This window comes from Equus quagga, chromosome 16 (genome assembly GCF_021613505.1).
Source record: "Equus quagga isolate Etosha38 chromosome 16, UCLA_HA_Equagga_1.0, whole genome shotgun sequence".
Lineage (NCBI taxonomy): Eukaryota > Metazoa > Chordata > Mammalia > Perissodactyla > Equidae > Equus > Equus quagga.
In genome coordinates, this window is record NC_060282.1 from 69,989,348 (window position 1) to 70,008,742 (window position 19,395).

The window sequence follows — 19,395 nt, forward strand, 5'->3', positions numbered from 1 at the left end:
TTCTTAATGATTGGCACCTGAGCTAACATCTGTTGCCAATCTTCTTTTTCTGGTTGTTTTTTCTTCTTCTTCTCCCTGAAGCCCCCCAGTACATAGTTGTATACTCTAGTTGTACGTCCTTCTGGCTGTGCTCTGTGGGACACCGCCTCAGCATGGCTCAATGAGCAGTGCCATGTCCGTGCCCAGCATCTGAACCTGAGAACCCTGAACCACCAAAGCGGAGCGCACAAACTTAACCACTCGGCCATGGGGCCAGGCCCCTTTTCCTCTTTCTTTCCACATCAGACACCATACTGCTATTCTTCTGCCTAAAATGTCTGCCCTGCACCAAGATCATCATGGAGGATCTTCAAGCTCTTCTTTATGAAACCTTCCTTGACCAAACAAAGTTAGCTCATAATCTTCCTTTCCCACATGATGCTTGTTCTATGGGGAGCGTTGTTGTCCTGAGTGTAGGTCTGCATTCATGTTTTTAGTTGTAGAGTAAGACTTCTAGAAATCCTGAATTCCTTCTAGCTTATGTAGCATGGATCGGTGATTCACTAAAGAAACACAAACCAGGTGGTGAAGAGAGAGAAATTACATATGACCAAGAGAGGAGAGATGAGTACTCCCCCAAAATTATTCCAAATGGTTGGTACTCACACAAATGTGCCTAAGAACAAGGTGGGTGGAGGGGAGAGAGGGATTTTTTCCAAATTGCTTAGGCCCTGGAATTTAAATGCTTCCTACATTAAGCTTCTAAGTGAAATGAACTCAAAGAGTGAATGTATTTGTGTTAGGGAATTTTAGGTTGTAAAGCTACCTTCTTGGAACCTCTTGAGGAATCCATACCATGTAAAGAATGGTGACTCCATATGTCTCCTAGTTGCCTTAGCAACTAAGAGGATGTGCTAACTCGGACCTTCTTCTCTTTTCCAGATCTTGGCCATCGTGTCTATCCTGTTCATCGTACTCTCCACCATCGCTCTCTCTCTCAACACTCTCCCGGAGCTGCAGGAAATAGACGAATTTGGGCAACCCAACGACAACCCCCAATTAGCACATGTAGAGGCTGTCTGTATTGCTTGGTTTACCATGGAGTACCTTTTACGGTTCCTATCCTCACCAAATAAATGGAAGTTCTTTAAAGGCCCACTAAACGTCATTGATCTGCTGGCCATCTTGCCATATTATGTCACCATTTTCCTCACAGAGTCCAACAAGAGCGTGCTGCAGTTCCAAAACGTGAGGCGAGTGGTTCAGATCTTCCGAATCATGCGGATCCTCAGGATCCTGAAGCTCGCCAGACATTCGACAGGCCTGCAGTCTCTGGGTTTCACCCTCCGACGGAGTTACAATGAACTGGGCTTGTTGATATTGTTTTTGGCCATGGGGATAATGATATTTTCCAGCCTGGTATTTTTTGCCGAGAAGGATGAAGATGCAACCAAGTTCACCAGTATCCCGGCATCGTTTTGGTGGGCTACCATCACCATGACCACAGTAGGCTATGGGGACATTTATCCAAAAACATTATTAGGGAAAATTGTGGGAGGCCTCTGTTGTATTGCTGGGGTCCTGGTCATTGCCCTTCCCATCCCAATCATTGTGAACAATTTTTCTGAGTTTTACAAGGAGCAGAAACGCCAGGAGAAGGCAATTAAAAGAAGAGAGGCTCTTGAGCGGGCCAAAAGGAATGGAAGCATCGTTTCTATGAACCTAAAAGATGCCTTCGCTCGGAGTATGGAACTGATAGATGTGGCTGTGGAGAAGGCAGGAGAGACAGCCAATACAAAGGACTCGGCGGATGATAATCACGTCTCTCCAAGCCGGTGGAAGTGGGCCAGGAAGGCTCTGTCAGAAACAAGCTCCAACAAGTCTTACGAGAATAAGTACCAGGAAGTTAGCCAAAAAGACTCTCATGAGCAGCTGAACAACACTTCCTCCTCCAGCCCACAGCATCTGAGTGCCCAGAAGCTGGAGATGCTGTACAATGAAATCACCAAGACACAGCCTCACCCTCCCCAGAACCCGGACTGCCAAGAACAGCCCGAGAGGCCATCTGCCTATGAAGAAGAGATAGAAATGGAAGAAGTGGTCTGTCCGCAGGAGCAGCTGGCCGTGGCGCAGACCGAGGTCATCGTGGACATGAAGAGCACCTCGAGCATCGACAGCTTCACCAGCTGTGCCACCGACTTCACGGAGACCGAGAGATCGCCCCTGCCGCCGCCCTCCGCTTCTCACTTGCAGATGAAGTTCCCACCCGACCTCACAGGGACAGAAGAGCACCAAAGAGCCAGGGGCCCCCCATTTCTAACACTAACCAGAGAGAAAGGGCCCGCGGCCAAGGATGCCACCCTGGAATACACTCCAATCGACATAACTGTGAACCTCGAGGCCAGCGGTTCCCAAAGTGGCCTCCACGGCCCCTTGCAGTCTGACAATGCCTCCGACAGCCCTAAGAGCTCGCTGAAAGGCAGCAACCCACTCAAGTCCAGATCGCTCAAAGTGAACTTCAAGGAAAACAGAGGCAGTGCGCCACAAACCCCGCCCAGCACAGCCAGACCCCTGCCAGTCACCACCGCTGACTTTTCACTCACCGCCCCGCAGCTCATCAGTACCATCCTCTTAGAAGAAACGCCCCCCCAGGGAGACAGACCCTTGCTGGGCGCTGAGGTTTCGGCACATTGTCAGGGACCTTCCAAAGGGCTCCCCGCTCGGTTTCCCAAGCAGAAACTCTTTCCTTTCTCATCCAGAGAGAGGAGGAGTTTCACGGAAATAGACACTGGTGAAGACGATGACTTCTTAGAGCTCCAAGGGGCAAGGCAGGACAAGCAGGCGGACTCCAGCCCAAACTGCTTTGCAGATAAACCTAGTGACGGAAGAGACCCTCTAAGAGAAGAGGCCTCTGTGTGCTCTTCCTCCCCCCAGGACACGAGTCACAACTGTAGGCAAGACATTTACCATGCTGTGGCTGAAGTGAAAAAGGACAATAGTCAAGAAGGGTGCAAGATGGAGAACCACTTGTTTGCCCCAGAAATTCATTCCAACCCAGGAGACACAGGTTATTGTCCCACACGTGAAACCAGCATGTGACTAGTTACAAAAGCAATAAAAAAAAAAAAAAACTTGGTTCTTAAAAATGCGGTTTAAGATGCCTGTGAACTAAAACATGGGAAGCCCCCCAAAAAAGTGCATAAAATGTTATTTTTGCATGGCATGAACAGTTTAGTTTAAGTACTGTTTAAATAAAGAGTCAAGACTGACTGCATTTTGTAACAAACACACAAAAATGACTGAGGGACGTGAACAAATAAAGAGAGTTCTATTAGGAACCAGTATTCTGCAATGTCTGACATTTCTGATCCTTTTCTTTCAAATTGTAGACAGATTTTCAACTTTTAACTTTTCTGTTACAATGAATTTTAGAATTTGCACATGAAAGGACGAGATGTCATTGCATGCATTCATAATTATGAGGAGCAAGGTGCTTTGAGCTTGCAAAATGCATAACTTTGTAAATAATGGGGCCTGGGATGCAAAAGTGTCAAGAACGTATGGAAACCAGTTTCTGAGACACAGGTACTTCCTTCATAGCTACTGCCTGGAGGAGCTGTGCGGACTTCTTGTTGCAAAATTGCAACCTCTTCTTGAACCATCTCACATATCTTGCTTTGGGTTATAAAGCTCTTATAAGTACATTTGTTTAAAGGAATACAGTATTTTCATTTACTTGTGATAGAATTCATAGGGTGCGTTTTTGTTTTTTGCTTCTGCTTAGGTGTGGCATTTGTGGTTTTATTTATAAATCATAAAAATAGGCAAGATTTAATGACCAGATATCAAAAAATTTGGAATTAAAGCTTGAAATTTTGCCAATCAATTATATATCATGCCATAGCCTATTATAGAAATGCATTTCTTAAAAACCTGAAACTATTTAAAAGATTATATCATGCAACGAAACTTTTTTTTAAATGACACTCCACATTTGGAAATCAGTTCTTTTTTTAAAAGAAAATTGTATGTTGGCCATCTAAAGATGACTGTATTTTCCACTTGTGTCCAACTTAACCTTTCTATCTAAAAATCTAAAGATAGAATGCAGATATGGCACAATGGGAATTCCAAAAAGTGACTTTTGACAAATTAAAAGCAGAGCTAAATAAGTGAGACTGCCACCCCTCTCATAGATGGAGTTGGGTTCAGAAATGAGTTACCGTAAAATGAGCCCTGGCCTGGTAATGGGTCACCCAGTCTTTCCCAGTGGGGGGAGGGAACACTGCCACCTGGGGAGTGGCACAGGTGCCAGTAGCACACTCCAGTAGTTGCAGCAACTAGACACACCCCCTCACGTTTCCAGCATCCCCAAGGGGTGTTCAGGGCTACCTTTGTTGAAAGTCACTTCCAGCATTTTCCACCCAGAACAGTGGATCCGAAGGAGTTAAGGCACTTGCTGGTGGTTGCCCTGTTGGTGAGGTCTGTACTAGAACCCAGGTCATTTGAATCTACTTTGTTTCACAGGAAGTCAAGGCTCTGGCTCCAGATAGGCAACTACTGGATGTGTGATCCTGGACGAGCCTCGAAAACCTCTCTTGGTCTCAGTTTTGCCCCAATAAAAACCAAGACAAAATTATTTCTAAGCTCTCTCAAGCCTTCAAATTAATATGATTCCTTAGTCTCTCAGGAATGTCCAAGTTTTGCCTCAGCAGAATGCATTTTGTGCACGCGCGCACGTGTGTGTGTGTGTGTGTAGTTCAGGGAAATAGTTGGGAAAATTCTGGGCCAAATTTAAAGCACAACTTTTTGTTTAAAGAAAAAGCTATCCTAAATTTCATTCTGTTTTTAAAAAAGCACTGGAAAAAGACAACCCAAATATTTAGAATCTAACTTAAGACTTTAAGAAATAACATTGCTTTATCAACAGAATCTGGTCATTATATCTCAGATAAGATAACAAGTTTTGATCTTAGTTGAAATCCAAGGAGCCCTACTACGAAGAATAATTTTAAACATTTCTTTTTCACTGTGCTTAGACTTTCTTAATGGTTTTCATGTTTGTTTCAGAACATAACCTTTAAGAGTTTATAGTCATTAATCATTGATATTTACATTCCTCATACTTAGTTCAGTGTCTAAAACTAAATGTTGACCAGTTTTTGTAAATCTGGAGTGTTTGAATTTTCTATATATAGTTTTTCAAGTCAAACAGGTATGTCTGCTGTTAGATGAATAGCAAATAAGTTATAAAAATCATTTTCTCTATATAGTCTTATGAAGCAATTACTTTCATAAAGTCTCTATATTGTTGAATTTTTTTTTTTATTTATCTGTCTGCACAAATGGACTTGTTTTATTGCCTTGACGGTTCTCTAATGCCCACCCTTCGTGTGCCCCTTAGGCCTTCTACTGAGAACTCTGCTCCAGAATACTTAATATTAGAAACCTTACCTAGATAAGGCATTCTAGACATTCCACCCTGCAAGCATTCCCCCTAAAAATGTTTTCCCCTTTAATCTTTCTTAAGTGTTAAAGAATTTTCAAGAACATACTATAGAAAGCTTAACCTTCAATTCTTCTTAGTCCCTCTGAGCCAAAAGACTTCAGCTAGGAAAAAAATTAAGTACTCTTCTAAAAAAAAGTTTGATTTTGGTGTTTCACAGTTTGGGAACTGAGGACTCCCAGAATGCACTTCTGCAGCCCCTCCTAAACCTTTGCAATGAACGGCTCCTAAGGCAGAGAATGAAAGTGTATGCCTAAAATGGTCTGGGAATATACCAAGCACAGAGTTCTTTTGAAGTCTTACGTTTTGCATTTAAAATTCATGTAAATGCTGCATTTTACTCCATAACATATGTTTCAATATAAAAGAATTGATGTTTTATATTACTTATCAGCTAGTAAAATTGATATTCTTGTAATTTAAATACCTCTTTTGTACACCCTGGAAAATATATCCCCAGTTTGAGAAGCACTGCGTGGATGGCAGGAACATAGAATGGTTCCCACGGAACGCTGGCGGTTTCTGCTGCTGGGAGAGCGTATGCATCGTCCCCCGAGCTCAGTGACCAGGGACAAACATCGATGAGTAAAGACTTTGAATGAACTCGAAATAACACAATCTCAGGAATGGTTCATTTCATTCTTCTGGCTATCTTAACAACCAGTGCAAATTGCCACAAGATTGTTTTAGCTCAAAGGCTGAGATCCATCACAAAGGATAGAAATGGGTGTATGGATAAATGTCTTGGTTGGATCACAAGTACAAGAGTGGCATACTAAGTGGGTCCCTGGAGTTGATCTAATTAGTCTCTAAACATTTCCACTGGAAATTTCTCCACTCTGGCACAACCAACTGCTCTGAAGCAAGTGTTTAGATCAAGCATTATCCTGATATGACTAGATTTGGTAACAAGGACGATATGTGCCAAGATTCTGTTCCCATTAATTTCTTGTCAAAACAGTCTCACGCTCATGTAGATAAAGGCGGAGGAAAGTCAATGATTCAACTATTTTCTCTTGGCATTTGAATAGGAAAAAAAAAAAAGCCTTATGTGTGTAGAGTACTTTACAGTTTGTTTTTGCACTTAATCCTCACAAGAGACTTCTGCACTAGGAGTTATTTATCAGTAAAGGACCAGAGAGGTTATGTGTTTTGCTCAAGTTCACACAGGTTACTGGTGAAGAGGAGAACCTGGCCTCATCCACGTGGTCTGGCTTCAAGTCCAGCATCCCCAATATACCACAGTATGTTGAGTTAGGGTTTTTTCTTTCTATTAATATTCACAATTATGTAAACAAAACTGAGGTGCATTTATAGTCACGCAGTTTGTCTAAAGCAGCAGCGGATCGTGTCAAATGGTAATGACTGAAGATAAATACCATTGACCATCTTTAGCACATATGTTTGCCAGTTTAGAATTCCGGTCATAGTAGACACATCCTTGGGTTAAAGAAAAGACATAGCTCATGATGTAACAGGACATACACATCAAGCAGAGGGCTGAAGGGAGCCACTTGATTTTCTGAAACAAAAACCAGTAGAACTTTAGAACTACTTCTCGTCTAAGTTCAAAAATATTGTCTAATTGAATTTGGTTGTCATTTCACTGTCCATCCAGTCAACAAATACTAGGTGAGCACCCTATATTACTAACTACTAGATATGCACCCCTAAATACTAGATAAGCACCCCTAAATTCTATAGAGGGCATTGTGCTTGGTGCCAGGGTGCAGCCCCAGCCTCATGGAGCTTCCTGCCTGGCCCATTTAAAACCAGGCCGAGGACCCTTTGGGTTACAGAAAAATGTCTTCTGAGTATGGAAAAATCACTTAATCATCAAACCAGGGAAGCATTGAACAGGAACAAGTGAAATGCTTTCCCAACAAACTGTTTTCCTAAGAAATAGATGGATGGAATAAATGAAAGTCTGGTCATAATTATTTTTGAATCACAGTTTAGATTTATGATTGAGATAACACGTTGTTAATCTGATGAAGGAGGTGATATGTTATCTTTCCTTATCTGATAAATTGAAAAATAATTTTTCAATTAGATATGTTGCTTGTCAAAATAGCTAATAATAGTCTATCACTGATAACTAGAGCAAAATGTGATACCAGTGAAACAGTCTATAACAAGTTTTGCATTTTAATAGTGTGTTGATGGTTATGTGATGAAAAACAAAACATTTTAATTGTTTTTCTTACTTCCTATTGACTAGAGGCAACATTTTAGCACTATCACTAGTCTCTGTTTAGTCCTCTGAATTTCTAAAAGGAAGATATTTAAAATTCAATATTCAAAAATTATTTAGCTTAACTAGGGGCCAGCTCAGTGATGCAGCAGTAAGTTTGCACATTCCGCTTCGGCGGCCTGGGGTTTGGATCCTGGGCGCAGACCTATGCATCGCTTGTCGAGCCATGCTGTGGCTGGCATTCCACATATAAAATAGAGGAAGATAGGCACAGATGTTAGCTCAGGGCCAGTCTTCCTCAGGAAAAAGAGGAGGATTGGCAGTAGATGTTAGCTCAGCGCTAATCTTCCTCAAGAAAAAAAAAGAAAATTATTTAGCTTAACTCAAGGGATATATTCACTAGGTCCATGTGAATTCGAAAATATATTGAGTATTTTTCAACTGCCACTGTCCTAACCCAAAAAGAAAAAAAAAAAAAAAGAAAAAGGAGACTGTACAAAATCTACATAAAAAATGGAAACTTTCAAAGGCCCTTCCCTAAGAAGAAAGAAGAAACGCCCCAACTCTGAAATCTTGGTAAACATTCTATATTATTGAAGTTAGTGCTTACTGTAATATAATGCTATATAATGCTATCTTTGAGTGATTTCAAAATCATTTCTTCTACTTGCCTTTCTAAAACAGCTTAATTTAATTGCATAAATCCTTACTTATCATTGCCGTTAATGAATAATCTCCTCCTTGTTAAGTCTAAAAGGGTTTTAACCTATAAATATACATATAAATAAAGGGAGGTGATGATTCCCTTTAATAATAAGACAACACAAGGCCAGCAAAAGATACAAGTACAAATAAAAGGAAGGGAAGTCTCTGAAATCTGTGAGTAGATTACATATGTTTTTAAGCAGAGAAATTTATATTAGGTCTATGAATATACTTATATAAAATTTAGACATTGACATGAAATTTACAATTGAGAACATAATTCCAACTTTAATTTCTTTCCTGAAGACATTATTTCTTATCATCTAACAGATACTTCCAGATTGCTGTGATAAAAAATGTCGTTCAACAAACACTGATTGTCTACCATGTGCCAGAAATTAATTTATGTTCAGTTCATTCCCTCGATTTTACTAGTCGACCAGAGGGTTCATATTTAAAGAGGTTATATTCCCAAGTGAAGCCCAGTCCCATAGGTAAGCTGGAAAATAGCTCAGCAGAATGTTTGCATTTGTTGTCTGAGAATTTTTATACCCCACTTTTATTTTTCCTCAGACTCAAGTTATTTCTTTCATTCCTTACTCTAGAATCTGAATGACCACCCCATTAGATTTCTAAGCATCTATGCTTAAAATTATAGTAGCTGTGTGAAATCACGTGACAATTTATTTCAGTGTAGATATTGCCCTCTTCTGCCAAAGGAAATATGATTCCAGCAAAAATGACATTAAAAGTAACTATTTTTATACTCCCGTAAGTGTTTCATTTGATTTTGTTTTTAATCCTAGCCTGTATGCTGCTATAGAAGCCATCACAGCCTGCTAATCTGATGAAAATAATGCCAATCTGGGTTGTGCCCCTTATCTCCCATCCACCGGGCAATGCTGGCAAACGATATGGCTGAATAGTTTTACTTTTGGTTATTTTTGCTCCATTTCAGCCTAAAACGAATTTGAGATGGCATACCAGACAATAAAAATAGACTTTCAAATTCAAGACTCAGGGAAACAGACACAGAATAGTGCTAACAGATCAGAGAGAAACACACAGGCTCAGAAACAATGTCCTGAGCCCGGCCAGCCTGCTTTTTATTCTCCTTGTTGAGTGCCCTCTAGTGGTCAACCTGAGAGAAAGCGGAATTCTATTTGCCTAGAAAGGATGTGGTAACAAAGATTGAAAGAAAGTTCTCTACCATTTCCTACCTTCCATTATGCATGCATATGGCCAAAATCACAGCTACGTCCCAGACATCTTTTTCAGTGATCATTTCTCAGTTTTCTTTTTCTTACTCCAAAGTATCTGATAAAATTTGCTACTCTTTGCACAGCTCTTTCAGAACATTCCCACCACTGCCTCCAAATCAAAACAAAATCACAAGGTTAGCTGAGTAGTTAGGAGTGTCCTAGTCTGTGCTCTGGATACACAGAGAGTGCTACTTGGACCTCTCTACTGTTCGTGGGAAGCTAACGAGAACTCAGTGGTTTTTCTAAGATTCACGGACCTGTGAAGACAAAGATATTGGGTTGACTGACTCCAAAACTCGTAGTTTCCATTCTACCTGAAGATTACAAGTAGAACCCGAAATGCCCCTGAACTGACTCTGGCCACAAAACAGATGATTTCTAAACTCCCAAGAGACATCTGTGGGTTCTGGCCAGAAATTCTATTACAGCCAGATTTCTGCCGTCTTTAAACCAAGATGCTTGTAACATTCTTATTTGCAGCATATGTGGTAGACTATGATTTTAACCTGCAAACTGTACTCACATCATAATGTTTAATTGAAATTAGGAGGATTTTTGTAAAGAAAACAAATACACAGAGAGTAATATATACTAATATTACCCAAATTACTTACCCCCAAAAATGCTATTGCCAGAATTGATGAATCTTTATATACTATGAAAATCTCTCTAAAGAACTGGGAAAATCTTCCTATTTAGTTCAAATTCAAAGACAGAAAGATCTGCAACTTACAAAACACTAGATTTGTCATACAACAGCCAAGTTTCAAACTTATGCAATTTTAAAGAGGTATGATATTATACCATTAAAAATTCAACACTGAATGTATAAAAAAGGTTTATTAAGCAAATATAAGGTACCATTAGCACACTGAAGCATTTTTAATAAGCTTTCATTTAACTGCATAATGACTACGTCTGCTCTTAGCACCTTGCTTTCAATCCGAAAGCTTTTCATTTTTATATTGTTGCTTGTGTTACTTGCTTGCTTTTGTTTGGAGAAGTGAGGGTAAGTGGCAGAACGTCTTTAAAGGGGAAAGTTATTGGACAACTTATTAACATCACCTACTGTGCCCCGGGGCACAATGGAAACCATTTGTGGAAGTCCCTTCTACCTTCTTCTCAAGTTTCACCACCCTGGTTTGGAAAGCGATTCTTTTGATCAAATCTCAGATCCTGCTCATCCAGATTTTTCCTTCCTCTCCTGTCTGCAGTGCCCACCAGCAGTCCTTTCTTAGGGTCTGCTTGATGGCAGGACTTTAGATATCAAGTCAGGGGCAGGACCAAATGAGCCATTAGCAATAGCAACTTGAAGCCCAAAGCCAAGAGTGATAGGAGGCTGTCCAGGCGGTCAGAAAACGTAGAGAAGCCTGAGGACAGAGAACTGTCTCCACATGGTGTGATCATATGGTTTGACCAACAAGGCAACGACACGATGTTTTCTCCCACTCTTAACAAAAGAACAATAATTTTAAGTCTTTTAAGAACTTCAAAGGTAATACTCAAGTTAATTAGAAAGGTGGGGCCCAACTCACTAATTTACCACAAGATAGCATCCTAAGTGCAAACTTTCTGCTAAGTTTCTGTGCATAACCAATTAGTGAGTCTGTTTTCAGGACAGTTTACAAAAAGGAAAGTATCAGTGTTACCATTTCATCATTTTCAATGGTAACAAACATTTCCATCAGGGGAAACTGATCTTACTCTGGTAGTTTTTATACGGTTCTTGGCCCAAACTATAAGAGCAGTTGAAACAAAACTTTAGCAAAAGATACTAGGGATGGAGAGAAGGCCATATTGAAAAATTATACTTTGCTGTACATCAAGTTAGAAATGATTCATATTTGGGTAAGGATTTCTTTTAATGTGCTTTTATTTAGAAATATCCTTAGGTGGTCATTTGAAATTAATATTTCTCATTTTACTATAACTATGAGTTTTTTTTAAAAAGACTGTTATAAATTAAATGAGGTGCCATATAGTAAAGCACCTCCCGCAATGCTCGACAATAGGCGGTCTTCGTTTTCTTTTAAAAAGTATTGCAAAACAATCTTTCAGCTCACATTTGTGTGCTATGACTTAGTCTTCTAAAGTTCTTCTGTGGCTTCCGAAACAGTCAAAATTTTAAACGTGCGTGTGAGTATAAATGTAGGTTTTCCCTTCCTGCTATCTTAAAATAGAGAGCATTTTATTTTCTAAATTATACACACATGCATGTGTGTAAATATATGTGTCTCCACCTCATGTGGCTTTAAAGAGAGATTGACATTATTTGAACAAATAACACGTTATGAAAACTTAGGTAATGCAGTTTTGTTTTGTTTTCTTACCTAACAGCCTTACATTTTTAACATTTAATAGACAAACATCATTTTCTTCTAGAGAAAAATCAGCTTCTTACAATTACTAAGACTTTAGATATATTATCTATCTAAAGAGTCTTTTACACGGTCCTTATCACTTAATTAAACAAACTTAGTCATCTTGCGAATATTCAACATACTGTTCCATCTTTATGCTTTAAATATTTGTAAATCTAAGGATATATTTCATAAAGTAATTCATAACCAAATTTGGTTCCAGATTTACCATAATTGGCTATTTGCCAGAATAAACTATAAAGTGAGGATAAGAGCTTTCAAGTATTCAAAAAATTCTAAATTTTGTTTTTTACAATCCGAAGTATACATTATCATCAGGGTTCACCAGAGACTTTTTGTTTTACTTTTTTTGTTAATGTTAAAATCTTATTGACCAAGAAAGGTAACAGAGGAGGAGGCTCACTTTCTGTTTCAATTTATTTAAAATGCCAGGTTACAAAAATTTAGACCGAGCCCTTATGTCGTACAGGAGCGTCAGAGCTGGAGGATGACCAAAGGCTGCATATAATGAATGCAGCTCACTGTAGAGTCCTTACACTGTCTGAAAGCAACTCCTCCAACCAAATCCGAGTGGTCACTGTGGAAACGGGGGGTGCAACTAACTCTGATATTACAGACAGACTGACTTTGAGAAGATCGTTGAATCTGCGAGGGAATTTCCAAGATACGCTAAAATTTCACCTTCAGAATATCTGGGATCTATCACTGGTAAACTGAACATAATACTTTGATTTTAATGAAGGCTTTTTTGGTTTTTTTCTTTTTTGATTTGTTTGTTTTTTGCTTAGTAATACTATGAGAACGTTAGTGTAACACATGACTTAGTTTGGGGTTTCCATCAGCTTACTGTGATGCTTTAAAAAATAATCCATGTTCTAAAGCATAATTGCATGACAGTCTAGATCTTGTTACTATTTAGTTATAGCCTAATGAATACTGTATTCCTACCTGTTTTCTCAAAAAATAAAGTTCCTAGCTGATTAAATAATACTCAGATAAAGCATTATGCTGCCTAACCAGCTCACGAAATGTATGTATTACCTGTCTTTATGTAGCTTGTGTAAAAACTCAACACTGACTGCCCATGTCTGCAGCATTTACAAGCTGCCAGGGTGACTCTCTCATCTTACTGTCAACACGCTATGTTACAGCGTTGTGTACAAGTGACTGTCAACTGCTTACTCATCGTCTAGCCCAGAAAAGATCTGAAGCAGTGCAATAACGCCTTTAGTTCAAATGGTTCATTGTTTGGATCATTTCGGTCTGTGCGTTCTTTACCATAAATACTGAAGTAGTATTTTTTGACTGTCTTTTTCAGGCTTGTAGTAAAAATCTCTACATCGTATCTACTTAGCCTAAATATGTCAAGTAATTCAGTTTAAAAAGTGTTGCCTACTGACAAACTAAAGAGAAATAGCTACTGATTTGCCCAGGTAATTGCTTAAATTATTTTCCATGGCCAGTGTAGATTTGCCTTAAATGGTTTCTTTCACCACTATTGTGTGTAGAATAAAAAGAGGATATTGTGGTGAATGCTTACCTGTCTGACATTAGCTCTTTTTGCTACTCAAAGGGTGTACATTCCTCAGAAGTGACCTGTCTAGCGATAGTCAGTAGTCAAGAATATACGTTATTTTCATTTTGGTCTTTCAAAGGCCAGCATTTTAGTGGGGAGGAAGGGTAGAGAGGGGGCAAGAGGAGATGAGGCGATGAAGACAGAAGGAGGAGAAAGAAAAAAAGAAAAGCTGGTAGAGAAAGGCAAATCTCCAAATGAGTTAAACGGGAGAAACTGTACATTTTTTTGAATGTACGGTTTCGGTACCTCTTTTGTACATTTAATGTACATTTTTTTGAAACATTGATTGGCTTTTGGGAAGGCCGTTTGTGTCTGTGTGTGTGCGTGTGGGCGTGAGTGTGTTCAGGATCAGGAGCAGGAGCCTGAATTCTCTACTGCTCTTTTGGTTAACGAGAGTCATATATTATTCAAAACAAATCTGTCTGACTCCCAAAACTCATGAATTTCATGTTTAATGTTAGAATTATACTGTTATTGTTAAACTCAGGACAACTCTGTGAAGATTCACAAAGTAATTTTATGAAAACTTACGGTGAAACTGTAAAACTGTCAGTAATTAACACACATGGAAAGCCTTGCTGGGAAGAATTACCATGATTTCCCTATAAAAGAGGTTGATACACAACCTATTCTTTTTTTCTCAAGTTGTAGAGATTTTAATCATTTCTATCAAGTCCCTAACATCTCCCAGATTAAAAACACTCAAAACTATTTTTAAAACCTAGGGAATATAGAGTATCAGAAATTAAAAGTTAGATTCATAGTTCTTAAAATGCTATATACATTAAGTAATACGATTTCATATTTCTGTTACACGTGGTATTAGATTTATAGATACAGTCGCATGACGCATCATTTACTTGTATTAACTTCAATGTTTTAGAGAGTTTTCATGCTACCCTGTGAACTCTCTGAATGATGCAGGGGAAAGAAGCACAATCAGTATTTTATTCCTTAAGATTTCTCAGTTGCATTCTGCTGTCCTGTCCACACACGTGATAGTATTAGCATTTCATCTTATACTACGTTGAAATACTTTTAAGACAAATCCTCAGTAGAAGCTAAAGCTTATACGTAAGCGGTAAGTCTTGTCTAGTCTCATTCATCTGCCTCAACATGCTTTATTTCATTATATTCGCAAACAAAATGTTTTGATTTTAATTTTGTAAAGAAGATACGATGTAGCGTACTTGTGTTTGTTCAGCTCTCCATCCCGCACCATTAATACAATGCCTTTCTCTCCCATTTAATGGTGTTTGTATCAATGTTCCCATATCTGCAGCATTTTAACTCCATGAAAAGAAACGTGATTTTGTATTAGTAGTTTTGCTGATCAACTCAATATTTCTGCACCAGTCAGCGTACTTATATGCATGTAGTAGTCTGTACAATTGTCCAACATCAAAATACTTGTTTACTTTATGTCAAAATGTCTATAAAATTGCTGGCATTGTTCTCCATTTCAGTCTGGTAAAATAAGCAAGATAAAAAAAATAAATGTGTAAATGAATCATCTGTGTCATTTCCGTTTTCTGCATGAAGCCAGTCTGCATTCAGCATGGCATCCGTGCCCGCCACCCAACAATCCATGGTTTCTTGACACCCCATGACCGACTGTTGAGGCTGGTAGCTTTCGGAAGAAGTGTAGGGTAAAACTGCTAAGTCTGGAGAAAAATCAAAGTGGGATCCATTGCCATTCAAAGTACTCTCCTTCTCAAGTGACTCCTCTTCGACAGTGTATGGATATATGTCACCTGGTTTATGTTTTTTAAAAATTCAATGCAAACCACACTGCCAAAACTCTGGGATGAGATTGTCAAAGAAGTTTGAGATAGTCACTCACTGCCATTCCTGAAACCAATTCAGGACAGTCTTTATTGGGTAAATTAAGTCTTACCTCCTGGCCCCAGGGCTAGCTTCATGGGTATGCAACCTGTGCTTGCACAGAAGTGCAGCCACTTAGAAGAGCCCCACACTTCATTTAATGCCCTGCTGTCACCATCTTGAAATTCTTACTAACTTTTCAGCAAGGTACCCTGTATTTTCATTTTGGCTTAGGCCCCACAAGTCATATAGCCAGTCCTGCCTGACCAGGGAGGCAAATGGTAGGACTGCCAATTGAGTCAGGCTTGCCAAGGCAAGAGGTTAACAGATGGTGAGGAGAGAAGCTTATTTATTTAACAAAGTCTTATATAGCACTTAACATGTGCCAAGTCCTAGACATACACTTGCTCATTTAATCCTCATGACACCAGTGTTATCATCACCCCCATTTAACAGAAGAGGAAATAGAGGCACAGAGAAGTTAAGTAGCTTGGCCAAGGTCACACAGCTAGTAAAGCCAGGAATTGAACCCAGGCAGCCTAGCTACAGAGTTTGGACATTTGACCATTTAAGCCAGTGTTGGCTCTTGCTTTGCTAGGCTGCCTTTCCATCAGAGAAAATTTTCTCATTTTGTTTGCTAATAGAGTGCTGGGGATGTACGTTTCAGTCTTTACCTTAAAAACTTTTGTTTAATAGTGTGAAAGTTTCAAGGATGACACCTTCTGAGAAATTGCAACTCTCCATAACAACCTTTCCCTGTTCTTAATGCCAAGGACACTTGCCTGAGTTAAATTAACAAGAGATGACTACAAGTATTGGGTGAAGTATTGCCAGTGTATTTGTGGCCCCACACAGCTGTGACTACAGAGTGCCTGATCTCTCTACACGCAACTCCTGTGCTGAGGAGAGAGGCGAAGGAAGTGACAAGAATGGGTTGGCCTTGGGCTTGATGACACTTTCCTCCATTCACTCCCTCTGCCTTCCTAGCTCAGACACCACCACGCATCCTCCTAAAGCAAGAGGGCCCCATCCTGGCTGTCATTTCATTTAAAAGAGAGGGAAGCGCAGAAAGGATGCACTTTTATGGACAAAGTTGGGGCAGGTGATGTAGCGAAATTCAGTGCTTGATTCTGAGACTTAGACAAGAGTGCTCACTGCTCACTTGGTCGGTAAGAGCTCGTGTGCTCCAAGCTAATGCTCTAGGTCCAAAGCCAGAGACGCGGAAAGAGGGAGCTCCAAAAGCCTGCTGGACCTACATTGTCTGGGTTGAACTGTACCACCAGGAGCAGCCATTCCAGTCGAAAGCTCCATAGGATTCTCTGGTCGTCCCAGAGGTTGGCAGCCCCCAGGGTGAGGGCGATCTAGCCACATAAGGACGTAGAAAGCATCTCCCACATAAGCTTCTCCATTCTGTCCACCACACTCTGTTTTGCAAGCCCTCTTGTTCTGAAAGGTCAGGAGACAGACTAAGAGAGAAAATAACTGGGAGGAGTCAGGAGAGCAGTCACCGATTCCTAGAAATCCACCCAACCCAAGAGAAACGGAATGAAAGCAGCCCTCGACTCCTTCCCACTATTGACCTGGTTGGATGCAAAATTCTCACCCCTTGGATATGGTCCCCTCTTTCTGCTCCAGTCCACCCTATTCACCCTCCACCCTCGGCCCTAGAAAAATAAATCCTACAGTGCGTGATTTGGGCCACAAAAAAGATGGAGGTGGGAGGAAGAATGATAGCACGGCATCCACTCTAAGAGAGTTTTTTAAAAGATGTTCTTCCCTCCCTTCTCTACCTTTTCCCTTCTTCAAACTCATGTAAACAGATGGGTTTAGCAGCGTGACTCAGGCAGCTGCAGAACAGCAGAGACAGTGCTGGAGCTTAAAGTGAGCAATTCCTTAGTCCAGCCCCAGGGTTTTCATTTCTCAACCTTTATGGCTGCTCTGACAGCCTTCTAAGAGCTAAAGATCATGAAGGCCCCCAGCAAGAACTTTCACAGCTCCCTTTACAAAGTGGTCAACAACCCCAGTCAGGGTGAAATTTTGTACGGAAGCCTCCGATCCTATTGGCTCAGACATTGCGACACCTCACATGACCTTGAACTTAATCATTCCTCACATAGAGACGAAGCCAGCGTGGTACCAGGAAGCGTCAGCACAGAGCACGAAATGTCAGAATGCGTCACAATGCTCAAGGTTGTAACAAGACGCAGGGTTTAATTCTGGCCTCTCTCTCACACAAAGAGCCTGGATGAACTGAAACCACCTTCAGAGGAGACTCACCAGGACCTCTCTGGCCAAAGTAAAAAAAAAAACACAAAAGAGGAAAAAGAGGGGGCTGACTGAGAAACAGCAATATGTTCGAGGACAAATTTTTTTAAATTATAACACCATACTGGGAGACAGGAATAACATTCATATGATAACATAAATATTTTGTGGAGTGATTTTTATAATAGTCAATATTTAAGGATTCAATATATATTGTGTCTTTCTGTGCTTGGCACTGTGCTAAGTACTAGGGACTCAAGGCTAGCAAAATGGGGTCCCTGCTCCCCAAGAGCTTGCAGTCAGCATCACTGGATGGCACAAGTGCGGCTGTCCCTTCCATGGCCCCCTGTGCTCACCCATCTCAGCCACTAATCATGCATTCCTGCCCACGGAGCAGGCATGAAGCCTCAGGGTACGACACCCAAACCAACCACCCCCAGGCAGTCAGAGCTGCTAATCCCGAAATTACTTGATATTCCTTTATCACCAGACAGACAAAGACCCTGGTATCTCCCTCTGCAATGACGATCATGATTGTTATTATTACGGCAGCTCACATACTTAGAGATCCTTTTAGGTGCCAGATCTTGTTCTAAGACCTTATACACTCTACCTCCTTTAATCCCGTTTCTCTAAAGTGGTTGGCTAACAGAAATTTTATGTGGTCGTCACTGAAGACTCATTTGAAGGAAATAGGAATAAACTCCAATGCTATGAGGAAATTAGATGTCCTTCAGACGAATTTTCCATCAAGTGATGGATGTTTCCCATTAGCGATAACGAGAGAGCTGGTGAGGTCCTCTTCCCAGGATGTCTTCAGAATTAGGATAGATTCTCACTCAGCTGTAACGAGAAGTGCAAACCTGTCTGAATGAAGAAGGACAAACCACATGACCTTTCGGTGTCCTTTTCGTTTCTGAGATTCTATCATTTGTGGTGCTCCAGAATCAAATTTATTTTTTGCTAAAGTCTGTGGTAAATTGTATTCGTTAAATTGTCTCCACATCCACTTAGCACAGAAGACAAATTAGTAAAGGAGGGGAGACAAGCAATTTGCAAAGACATATTTTTAAACTTCTATTAATTATCTATCTACATTTTGTGCTGAAGCATAAGTATTGTTTAGAGAATTACTCTCAAAAATATCTCAAGCCATGCATGATGCACAGTAAAGTCCTGGAAACTCACACAAATGAATCATTATAACTTGTAAGAATAAATGAATTGTACTGAAATGCCTTATTTTAGGATGAGTGTCATTTCATGAACATTTATTACTTGTAGAAACAAACTGATTCTGAAATCTCAGTGATTTAAAAAAGAAAAACAATGAATAACATTAGACAGCATTTTTCTATTTTAAGAATTCAAGTTTTTTTCTAAATACAATTCAGAAAAATATAACTTATGTTGCACCTGATTTTATCAAGAAATTGCCTTGTAATGCTTACTATGATGTCATTTCTCAAAGAGCTTTAAATAAGAAAATCCCATGGTATTTCTCATCTTTAAATAATGGCAATCCAACGTTTACATGCTCTTACATAGGACCATTTGGGTTCATCTATTCTTAAATAAAGAAAGGATATCTACAGGGTGAAATCCAACCTGTTAGGCTCCTGGTCCCCACTCCCACCATTCCCCAGAGTAAGGGTGACATAGATCTTCCAAAATAAATTAGAATTCCAATTTCTGTTGACTAA

At 39.9% G+C, this 19,395-nt stretch overlaps 1 protein-coding gene across 1 annotated transcript in view; it reads left to right on the forward strand.

Moving 5' to 3' along the window:
- The window catches only part of KCNB2 (potassium voltage-gated channel subfamily B member 2), a 364,869-nt gene extending 361,791 nt beyond the window's left edge, over nt 1-3,078 (forward strand). The window contains exon 3 of the mRNA XM_046642571.1: nt 922-3,078. Coding sequence (XP_046498527.1) covers nt 922-3,078 — 2,157 coding nt within the window. The remainder of the gene's footprint in view (nt 1-921) is intronic.
- The last annotated feature ends 16,317 nt before the right edge of the window (nt 3,079-19,395 follow it).